The sequence below is a fragment of the Coffea eugenioides genome, chromosome 5 (assembly GCF_003713205.1).
Source record: "Coffea eugenioides isolate CCC68of chromosome 5, Ceug_1.0, whole genome shotgun sequence".
Taxonomy (NCBI): domain Eukaryota; kingdom Viridiplantae; phylum Streptophyta; class Magnoliopsida; order Gentianales; family Rubiaceae; genus Coffea; species Coffea eugenioides.
In genome coordinates, this window is record NC_040039.1 from 32,362,352 (window position 1) to 32,374,182 (window position 11,831).

Below are 11,831 nucleotides of genomic sequence, written 5' to 3' on the forward strand. Positions count from 1 at the left end.
CAAGTACAAATTTGCCGGAGTGAACTCCGTATTAGTATTTTATGAAATTGATACAATGGAAATGACAAAAAAAGAATTAAAAAAAAATTCAACTCGTTCTCCAACTATATTTTAAACTCACATAAATTCTTTTCAATTTAAAAAAATTCCAATAAAGTGGATGCACTACAATTTTTAGAACCCCTCGAAAAACAACCATTTGATGAAGAGAAAGCATGAAGTCAAATCCACAAACGTTGCTACATGCACAGACAGCGGAACATCTATATTGACCGATTCTCCACAAACAAGGCGATACAAAAAATTATTATGTTTTTTGAGAAATGATAGCTACAAGAGATATAAACGCCAGCCGCTAAAGGACAAAATCTGATGTTAATAATTTTAAAAAATTAAAAAAAGAAGCTATTATGCACTGTCAAAACTCAAAACTGGATTTGCAAATAGTAAAATTTAGAGATACTCCCCATATGAGATCTTTCCTCCCCCAAAAAGAAAAGCAGTAAATTAGAAGATATTCCACTTATGTTCAAGGACATGGCAAATCATCCCAATGCTCCCTTTTGCAGACAATGGATAGTTGGTAACTGCAGTAAGCAAAGAAAACTCTCAGTACTCCCAAATATACCAGAAACACATCCAGTGTGGGACGTAGCAACGATACTAAGCAACAAACTTAATGACAAATTCAAATTAAATATTTTAACACTACAGTCACAGAAAGCAAGGACAAATGGACAAGCACCTCACAATTATACCAGTTAATGAGTAATAACAAGCATGCCACAAACAAAACTGCCAGCCCATGAGCAAAAGAGTAGTAGTCCAAGGTAAAGATCAACCAAATCTTGAACTGACTCGGTGACCCCTGCTGCTGGAGCTACTTTTACCTCAGCAACAGCCTATAAATTAAGAGATCACCTTACCATGCATGGAATGTCAAGCAGGCCCATGTCTGCTACCTTATTTTGAGATTAAAATGCTCTATTGTGTTAGTTGTCCGAAAACTACAAAAATACAAGTCATCGCCAGTACATATTCTATTTATCTGACCAATTTAGGAAAAAAGTCGAAGTATTCATCTTTCAACTTTCACCCCCAATTCATTTCCCAACAAATGTTTGAACTTTAGGTAACGGCTAATAGATCAATGAAACCATACTAAATATTGTAGATGGCAGCAACTTGATGATAATGCTAATAGCAAATATCTAGCAGGCAGTTGGATTTAGATGCTTAATATATATACTCAAGCAAAGGAGCTCCATAAGGATTTGTCTAACAGAACCACATCATGCATGACAGACGATGGATCAGAAATGTACACGCTGTAAAGCTTGTAGTTACTAAATTGAAGAAATTCAACCTTTTTGACATGTCACGTATATGGCCACATCTTGGCCCTCCAAAAAATTTCAACAGGCATAATTTCAACTTAATGTTCCACACACTAAGACACCCACATCAATGAGGACTATTGATGCAGAAAATCCGAAAAGAGAGAAGCTGGGTACATGTAGTGTCAAAAAGCAGTTGAAATGTCTATGCCATTAACATGAAAAAATATTTTTTTTTTCCAGAATGTTGTCCAAAAAGTATTCATCTAGAAACTTATTAGACGAAACCATTTGAGAGGACAAAACAGATTCTTCTATATTTTCTAGAAAAGCTTAGCTCGTTGCCTTCCCATGATCCCATCTACAAAGTAAATGCAACAATTCAGGAATGTGAATTGAGATGAAGTAGACAAATCAATAATGAACCAGGGCCATTCCTGTGAGGAATACTTCTGGATTCAAATCTAGAAAGCTTAAAAACGACACAAAGATCAACACTTTACACATGCATTTCCTTTTGGCCCAAAATTTTGGCATAGGAGTTGGTCCCAAAGAAACAAAGCAATGCAACCTTGAGTAACTCATATTTAAATCAAAACAAAGTCACTGCAAAAATTTATGCAGCACTAGGTCTTGCATCAGGTCAGTGCTAACCAAGGCACTATCATTCTAAAGAAAATTGCATCATGGTCAACACAACACACAGGGGAAACAGCTAAATTTTCATGTAATACTACTTTTAATGTTTAAATACACCACTTTTCTGCAAAAAAAAATTGACAAATCCATGTCAATCACCTCTAATCCACCAACATCACTGCAATCAACATTCAGTGGGGAATATGCCTCATTCTCACATACTATCTTATAAAAACAAATATAATGGCAGCAAACTTATAAAGCAACTCATGTTTTACCTGTTAAACAATCATCTACATACTGCTGATTTATTTCCCCTTGGACTGATGTTCCAACCTAAAAATAAAACAGATGGCCTTATGTAGGCTTGCAGCTGTTGAGCATAGGTGGAGGCTGCAATAAATAATAACATAGCCCCAAAGACACCAAAAAAAAAGGGCTAGAGAGAGAGAGTACCACAAAAGTAAGGTTGATATCATCGTCTACAGCAGACAGATAGTCTTCAATATTAACCACCTTTGGAGAAGTATGGGAAAGGCCTAAATGACAAGCACAACAACCTATAATTAGCTCTTTCTTTCTCCAAAAAAGCTCAAAAAACAGTCAACAATGCAAAATGAATTACAAGGTTCTAGATATAGCAATACTCACCTATAATATGAGAATTGGTAGGTAAATATCTGGTTACAGGTTCCTGAATCACACGTAAAAGGACTTCCTTGGTTCCTTCAGTCCGTATGCAAGATTTCTCCAACAAATTCACTGTAGTGTTTCCAAAAACCAAGAAAGAACATGCAGCTCAACTAAAAATAAGGTCCCACTACAAAATGTCATTGAATTAGGAAAGAAAGAACAAATTGTGGAAGAGACAAAGTTCATAAAACAAATCGAAATCAGAGCACTAAGAAAAAGAGAGAATAGTATGGAAAAAATAAATGCTTACTCATTAGACCACAAAAACGCTGCAACGTTCTGGGTATCCGAACCTGCGGTTTAACTTCGAACAACACTCCATTCTCAATTTTAACATATATAGCCCCAACCAATCCATATCTATTCAGTGGACTATCCAGAATTGCCCGTAAAGCCTGCATACATCATTGTCACAGGCACCTTAAAAATCATAGAATTGAATTACACCATCAGCAAAAGCAGTCAGAAAACCCAATAGCTCCAACAGTGTTATAGGGGCCTTCGAGTCATGACATTTTCACATACTACAAACTAGGAAATATTGTTTTCAAACAGGAATTCAGAATAAAGGAGGCGATCTTTCTTAAAATTTATGCAGTCAACTATTGTGAACCCACTACATACCATATGATGGAAGGGAAAAGCAACCTTAACATTCTTATGTGATCTAAATGTATCTGAACAAAAAGGAACACCACCAAAGTCAATTATTAAATTGATTTCCCAAGTCAGGATGAATCATAGAATGAGAAAGGCAACACAAATGTGCTATAATGAAATATCACTAACAGGCTAGCAAAGTTGCATAATTCCTTGAACATTCTACACTTCAAGGAGCAAACCTAATGAAGTGATGCGGCTATGATTCCAGAAAATGTACAGATTATATACACATAAAGCTAAAACTTAATTCTATCTTTCCATCCTCAGTCAAGTGCATTGTACCCTATGCAAAAAGCGAAGTCTTTAATTTTATTCTTAAATTACCCAATCCCCATAAGTTGAAGAAACACGAGCACAATGGGAATAACAAATCCAATGCTGTTGGTACCAAAAACTAAGTACAATAAAAGAAAGGACTTTTAGGATGAAACCATACTGGTACCTGCTAGCTGTAGAAACAAATTCAGAATAGTTAGCAACAAAAAGTATTAGGAAAAGGTCAAGTAAAAAAAGGGGGCAAAGAATAAGACATTGTTATTAATTCATCAGCTGATCTCAACACATTTTAAGTGCTCCAGAAATTAAAGTTCGAATCCTATTGCTCGGTCCTTGGTCCGTTCAAGATCAAGATTCCATGTGCCCACTATGTGCAACAAATATCACTTTGCCTTCTTATCACGTAGCTTACAAGAAGATTGGATCTATTCGTAAAAAAGGAGCATAGATCTTTCGGTTTTCAACTGAATTTCTACCAAATTAACATATATTTGATATGCAACTCAGATAGTACATTTAGCTTGTCTAAACTTTAACACCCATTTGGTTACTACTAATGAATGGCAATGGCAATCACTATCCAATACGCCCTAAATGATAATGGGATTAGCAAGATTCATTTATTCTAAAACTGATGTTTGGTATCTATAGTGCAATGGGAATCACTATCACTTATTTTATTCCTTCTACCTTTTTTCTGTCCATCGCCTTCCTTGTTGTCCCCAATTCTCAGAGAAATCCCTGAAAAGTCTGAAGCTTTGGCATCACCTATTGTAGCAGCAATCCATAGCAGATTACTAAAACCTAATTGACAGCCTCCCGTGTCGTTTAATCATCAAAAACCACAACAATTAACCAAAAATTTATTAAACTAAATCAGACCAGAGATTTGCAAAAAAAAAAAAAATATGTCAAAACTAGATCTTAATTATCAAAATTACAAAAAATCAAACTTATCAAATCCAACTCAGACCAGCAAAAAAAAAAGAAATGTCTCCCCAGAAAACAAACCTCTCCCCCTTCTTTCTCTCCACCATCTTCCTTTGTCCATGGTTATTTTTCTCAAATTTGTCATGATTTGATCCTTCCAACTCAGACCAGCAAAAAAAAAATGTCTCCCCGGCAAACAAACCTCTCCCCCTTTCCAGCTCTCTCGTCTCTATATCTCCCTTGAGAGATATTCTCTCAACCTCCATTGCAAGAATCTACAGAAGTTTGATTAAGAAGTGGTGATTGAGAAGATGGATATATTGAAGAAGAGGAAAAGAATGACGCTTCTTTACTTTCTATTATTCTGAGTTTTAATTGCTGTATTGGGTTTAGTTTGATTTAAATTTTGACTTTAAGGTGAATCAGATCATGATTGAGGATGAAAGTGCCAATTTAACTGCATACTGCATCTATGGGACTGGAAGACCTAAAAGTGGGTAATGAGCGATCCCACACAGGTGAACTGAACAATATTATGGGTTTCATTACCCTTTGATTCCAATCGAAGAGGTAAAAACCCTCCAACCAAATGGGTTCTCAAAACCTATTCCTACCCAAAGCTTCCACCTAAACTTTTAAACTGTGACATATCAATTTTCTATTAGTTCAAGGCTGTCAAAGGAAGGTAGATTAACATTTTGGCCAGATCAATTTTCAAATCAGGCTTCTTCTGTATATTTTATGTGCACATCCTGAATTCTAATTGTGCAACCGATAGCTTTGTCTTGTCCATTTGAAAGTTATACCACATGAAGATTCTCAAATTACCTTGTTATTTTATGAACTTAGATACAGGACAGGATAGAGGTGATCTTGCCTGCAAAGACTAGCAGAAGAATGAATGATCTTAGGGCTGCTTTGGGGCTGTAAACAGCAATCGTTGCAAAGACAGGAGAACTTAGGGGAACTTGGGTGAAGAATAGAGCAAGACAATGCTTTGGGGCTGTAAACAGCAATCGTGAACAGTTGCAAAGACAGGAGAATTTAGGGTAACTTGGGAGAAGAATAGAGCAAGCCAATGATCAAACAAACTGAATCATTATTAGTCAACTCTATGTATTTCAATACCTAGCTACAAGGGATATTTATAAGCCATAGACTTAGCTAAACTTGATCTTTAAGAGCAGGATTTCTATTTCCTATGTTATACACGATCATTACCTTAGAGCCTTCTAAATCAACTACCACTCCACTTAGCATCCAAAAATAGTCAAGTAACTCTTAAGACGCAGAGAACATAATTGCTAATGTTTTACAGCAAAAGAGAATAGCCAAAATACCATTGAGACTAATATCAAAATATACAAGTCCTAATATCTGTAAATGGAAATGTAAAACATATAAACCGTCTTCAAACCTAAGAATCACCATAAAAGCTCCCTATACACCAGAATTCCTCCCTGTTTTCGAGCGATCTTATACTTTTATTTTTAGGCTTCTGAGATCATTTTTTTCCATTTTTATTTTGCTTTTTCTTTTTTGGAGGGCTGCTGGGCAAGATGATTGTTTTCTTATTAAACTAGCGGGAACATCATCAAAGTCTGAATCTCCAGACCACTCGTTCACAGATTTAAGCATTAACAAAATGGAACAAAGGTGGTGATCAATTCAATTTTCTACTTCCTCTATTTGAACTTGAGCACATTTCATTTTATTATCAGACAGTACAGAGCGTGTGCAGCATTTCGGTTTCCAGTAAATTTAGGACATGAAAACTCAGTTAAAATATTGGGACATCTAGAATTGATATTCCAAATGGACAATTAAAACCTCTAAGCCTACACCGAGATTCCCAAAATTTTACAAGCCTACTTAACTGAACAAGCGCACTGGAAAAGCAAATGAGCACACTCAAAATAAAAATCTGAGTACTACTTAACACCTTAACTGTTGAGTAAGCAACTTAACACTGAAAGAAGCTCAAAATGCTCATCACATTCTAAAAAGACAAGACAAGAAAATTAACAGAGCAAACAAAAATTCAGCAGGGAATGCACCAAGGTAGCAAAATCAGGCCAGCTTTTCCCTAGAGGAAATTACATCTTCCAAAGGTTAAGAACTAGTACACTAAAGAGCCTTCAAATGGCATTCAAACATATGTCCCGGTAACATCATCATTGTGGATGCTTAGAAGTTCTTCACTCCCTGTATCCAAAATGCACATCAACATGGTTGACTGCATAGCAATGCACCAAAACATCCAGGGTGGGATGGACTCAAGAGGCATCTAATTTGCAGAGGAGACTGCAGTAAAATCACTTTCAGGGACAAGTATCAACTACAATTAATATGGCCATCAATCAAGATGTTAAAGTTGCTCATTGTTACTGCTTATTCCAACAGTTATTTGATGCAAATCCAGTTTTGGAAATTTATCCATACATAAATCAATCATGTATCCTGATTAAGGTTTAGCTTTGTGCAAATCAAGAATATGGTGTAATTTCCTTAAACCTGGTTTAAAATAAATTACTAAATTATGTCACAAATACTGAAATTAAAAAAAAATATTCTGTCCATCCAAACAAGTCTATACCTAATTTCCTTCTTGTTCAGGGTCATCAGATGAGAGATCTTCCTCCGACTCTCAGAAATCAATCAAGCAGGAGGCTACCCTCAAATCACCACTCTCACCTAGAAAACCCCCTCACCACAGGAGAATCAAACGCATCGCACTCTCTTTTCTACTAAAAACAGATCATCATTTATTTTTCTATAGTAAAGCAGAAACTAGAAGACACAAATATTGCCACATGGCTCTGTTGCTTTTGAAGGAGTTCATCAAAACTTCAAGCAGTTAAAGGTTGCTTTTAGCACACCTTATTTTCCTGTGTAAATTACTGTAAGCCAGGCAACTGATTCTCATTTGATGATTTTCTCGAAAATTCATTTCACTGATTGACTATATACTCAAAACTTGTGCTTATGGCGCACCCCCTTCATGCCTCATTTATAAATGACTTTTCCTTTTCAGGGGAAAATAATGTTTGATACATTTTCAAGTACATTTATAGTTTTTTTTTTTTTTTGCATCTGAATCTAATTTATTTGGATGTTAAGTTGACTGTTAGATAAAGGCTTCTACCTTCATTATCTCTTTTCTAATTATTTATACATCATGGTAACAAATTTTGGAGCTGTAACATTGGCCACTCAACACCTAAAGTTGATTTCAAAGTTCTCTTTTCTAGATACTGGACGTCATTTGAAAAAGTTATTTTACTACTGTTTTACATGCAGTAACATGTAATACTTTGTTCAACTTTTGGCATTATGTAAGCAACAAATCATCAAGGGTGCACCACCTTCATGTGAAGCAGTTAACCAGATATTAATTGTGTTAAAATTGAGAGCAGGGAATCCTGGTAAACTCTTCAATAAACCATTCTCAGCAACTAATTACCTCTCATGTTCTCTATCTAGTGGATAACTAGCACCCAAAGATAAGAGGTATGATTAGCAAACCTGTAGCTATGTAATTACACTATTGTAAATTTTCAAGGGTGTCAATCGGGCTCCAGAAGCCAGGCTTTGGCAAGCCCAGGCTCGGCTCGGAAAATAAATTGGACTTTCAGGCTTGGGCCTAAGTTAGAAGGCTCAAACTCAGCTTATACTTTAATATGAGCTCCGGGCTCATATCAAGCCTAAGCTCATAATTAAGTACACAATTATATATATCATTTAATATTCACTTATACATACATACACACACACATACATAATTATACATGTTTACACAATTATATATATCATTTAATATACAATTATACATACATACATGCATACATACATACATATATATATATATACATACATACATACATACATACACACATAATTATACATGTTCATGGGCTGGGCCTTAATCAGGCTTGAGTCTAGTAAAGCTCAAGCTCAGCTCACATTTAATTTGGGCCTATTATTTAGGCCCAAGCTGTGCCCAGCCCTGTTAAGAATAAGGCTCACCAGGCATTTATTGGGCTGAACGGGCTGGGTAGCAAATTGACAGCCCTATTCAAGATTTCACCCTTACACTAGTTACTATTTGGAAACCTTTGTTCTAGAATCTGCTTAACAGAATGGCAAGTTTTTCAGTACTAGAAAAAAGGACAAGATGTGTATGAATGCCATTGATTGCCTGTCTAGAATAAATAATTCCATGCTTATAAGGAAAGAGATTATGCACCTAAAAGCACATCACTACTAGCAGAAATCAGGGAGAGCACTCACATTGAGCAGGGGTGACATATACAGATTAATGGAACTTGACACCATATCTTTTTTCTTTTACTTCTCTTTCTCAATTTAACTGTACAGTGAAATTATTTTCTCATTGAAACAATGACAATATTTTATCTCCACACATGCTCTCAGTTTTTGCAAGATCATATCTTATTCCATTTCTCCTCTTACCAATATAAATACATTTTCAAGTTAGACTCTCTCTCTCTCTCTCTCTCTCTCATTCTCTTTTATATATACATGTGGACATGTTGAATATATCATAAACAGTTACAAGATTTTCTGAATCACTCCAACAATAATTTATTTCAAAGCATGAAAAATGTAAAAAGAAGTACTGAATGCTTACTAATAAGTTCTACTCCATAGAGATTTTGTACAAACCTATTATCATCGAACAACATAGGTGAATGTAAAAAATATTTGAATCTAGAAGCACCAAAAACATTAGTTTCTCAACCTTTATATTTAGGATGAAAAATTGGAGCCTCATTCAGGGAAAAGGTTCCTCATATCCCTGGAGGGATAACTCAGCCAAGATTGTCCCCAGATAAAAAACAAAAAACTAATTCAACTGCAAAGATGCAAGCATTCACATTCAGGCAGAGAATAAAGTAAAACATGTTCTCCCTGCACTTCGAGATGACCTGCCAAATTTCACCCACTTCTACCCTACTCAAATGCAAAATATTAAAAATTTAAATGCCTGAAAACTTCTTAAATGAAATTTTCAGCTACTTTAAAATATGCATATATACATATACACACACACACATATATATGTATAGATTGTATAGCTTCTGTCCATATTTAAATAGTTGAATATGCAGCACTATGTGAAAAACAATACAAGTCAACAGAGAAAGGAATGAGCTAACAACCTCGTGCAAGATGTCACATCGGTATTGGTTCACATCCTTATTCTGCCTCAGAATAATCTCCGCATCATCCAAGGAACATGGAACTTTCCACTTCTGCAAGAATTATACTATACTTTCACAATGCCTCTACAAAAAATAATTATGAGCATTCCAGGGAACTTTCCTCAAACTAATGTTAGTCACTAAATAAAAAAATTAATTCTACACCATCTTATAGAACACATGAAGCTTGCATTTGTATAGGATAAAGTACAGCATATTTTACTCACAAAATTAGTGACTACAAGCAGAATTATGGGGGAAAAATTACAGAATATTCTCCCCACCATCCCAGGAACTAAAATATGCTACGTGTCAAAGTTTCTTTCATTGTTACTATAATGACTAAAATATAGTGTACCATACACTAGACTTGTGCCAACGTGCATTCTTGCATAAATCGATAAAAAAAAAATTAGATTCACACCTTTTTTACGAGAGTCTTCTTTATTGCGGCATTGTCAAAGATAAAATTGACCTTTCTACGACCGATTTCATGAGGCGTTAAAGCTAGTTCTGGAATTTCATTTCTTTTCCCTCGTTCGTCATCAGCTGCTTCGGGTTCTTTCTTCCGCTTTAGGGTACCATCAGCAGAGCAAGCCTTTAGCATCATTTGGGATTGATTCAGTGCCTGCCACTGCCTGCCCCAGGACAGAATTATTACATCCGTTTTTAGTGCTTAAAAATCAGAAAATTCATCATGATATCTACACTAGGTAGTGTTCTTGTGATTGATCGTCTTGGACATATGAGAGTGAAATAGAATACTACAGATAATCGCTCGAACAGTACTTGCCAAATCGGCGACAGGCGGGACTGTAGGTGGCTAAGCTAAAACGACCGGTGGAGGCGGCGGTGATCGGACGTCGAGGTTTTGAAATCAGTTTTGATGGAACAATGGCAAATTGGCAAATCGGATTTAAAGGTTTTGGTGTTAACTTTCAGAGGGTAGAATTCATTTAATTACAGGGCTAATTCATTATTCTGAAGAATTTACTTCGTTGAACAGCATCACTCAGGTAGTGGCAGTGTCCTCATTTTCCATGTTAAACATCAGGTTCGATTTTTCACCTTTAGTCAGGGCTGTGAGACCGAGTATGCTGGCAGAGATTCTAATCTAAAAGCTGAAAAGTAAAAAATGGGGTATTTGGTTTGTAACTTCAGTAATAGCTGAAATTAAATTGAAGACAGATTATGTGGTAATTCCGGCCAGATTGGTAAACCAATGTTATCTTCTCATCCACCAACCTCTTCCACACAATTCTCCACCATCAATGACGAAAACATCATCAGGAGCAGCAGTGGCATTGAACCCAAGAATGAGGAATTATCCTTATCAAGGGATTGAAAGGAATAAGCATAATTTGGAAAAAAAAACTTGTAGATTTTAGAAAATATCAAGTGTAGATGAAACAGCCACCACCTTTGACAAAGACAAAATACTAGAAAAATTTACCTGTTAGAGAGTGAGAGCTGGAACCAATGAGTGTCGCCGGAAGGCCCGCTGCTGGAGCTGCAACCGTGAGAGAGTGTGGACTGAAGAGATGGCGGAGGCGGACCAAAGAGTCGGACAGTCTGGTGGAAGCTCAGAAGTCAAAAATGGTGGAGACAAACCGAAGAGAAAGAGGGACGGTGGGCTGGAAGCTTAGATTTTGCCTTGCTCAGTTGCTCCTCTTTGAAGCTTGGAAAAGGGACGGCTGAAATTGTCAAATTGGGGACAGCAAAAAGTGGAGAGAGTGAGAGAGGTATCAGATGCGGCAAAGGTATACCAAAGGGATTTTAGGGTTTGGCGTGTTTGAAGTAAATTTTGGAATCTTATATTAATAAATATATATTTTAAATTATTAATTAATTTATATTCGGGTACGGGGTCGGAACACACATTCCGTATTCGATTCGTTTTTTGTTTGACAAAATGGGTTCGGGTCCGGATCCCGAAATTATATCCTTACCCGTACCTGGAATAAAAAGACCTGAACAAAATTTTTACATGAGTTTTGCGCATTTGAGAAATCAATAATTGGTAATTGGGTTGATTTTTTTGGTTTTTTTTTTAATAAGACCAATATTC

At 36.0% G+C, this 11,831-nt stretch overlaps 1 protein-coding gene across 4 annotated transcripts; it reads right to left on the minus strand.

The window, feature by feature from the left end:
- Positions 1-244: 244 nt before the first annotated feature.
- Positions 245-11,528, minus strand: LOC113772604 (ribosomal RNA small subunit methyltransferase NEP1-like). Of its 4 annotated transcripts, none has more exons than XM_027317240.1 (9): positions 11,217-11,528; positions 11,009-11,092; positions 10,188-10,397; positions 9,722-9,814; positions 2,920-3,064; positions 2,628-2,738; positions 2,433-2,515; positions 2,255-2,312; positions 245-587 (listed from the first exon to the last, which is right to left on the minus strand). In XM_027317240.1, the coding sequence occupies exons 2-9, from the start codon at positions 11,066-11,068 to the stop codon at positions 508-510; spliced, it is 840 nt and encodes a 279-aa protein (XP_027173041.1). In that variant the 5' UTR covers positions 11,069-11,092; positions 11,217-11,528; the 3' UTR covers positions 245-507. The 4 variants fall into 4 exon arrangements, with proteins under 4 accessions (XP_027173041.1, XP_027173042.1, XP_027173043.1 ...); XM_027317241.1 differs by having other exon boundaries at positions 10,188-10,401; XM_027317242.1 differs by lacking the exon at positions 11,009-11,092.
- Positions 11,529-11,831: the final 303 nt, after the last annotated feature.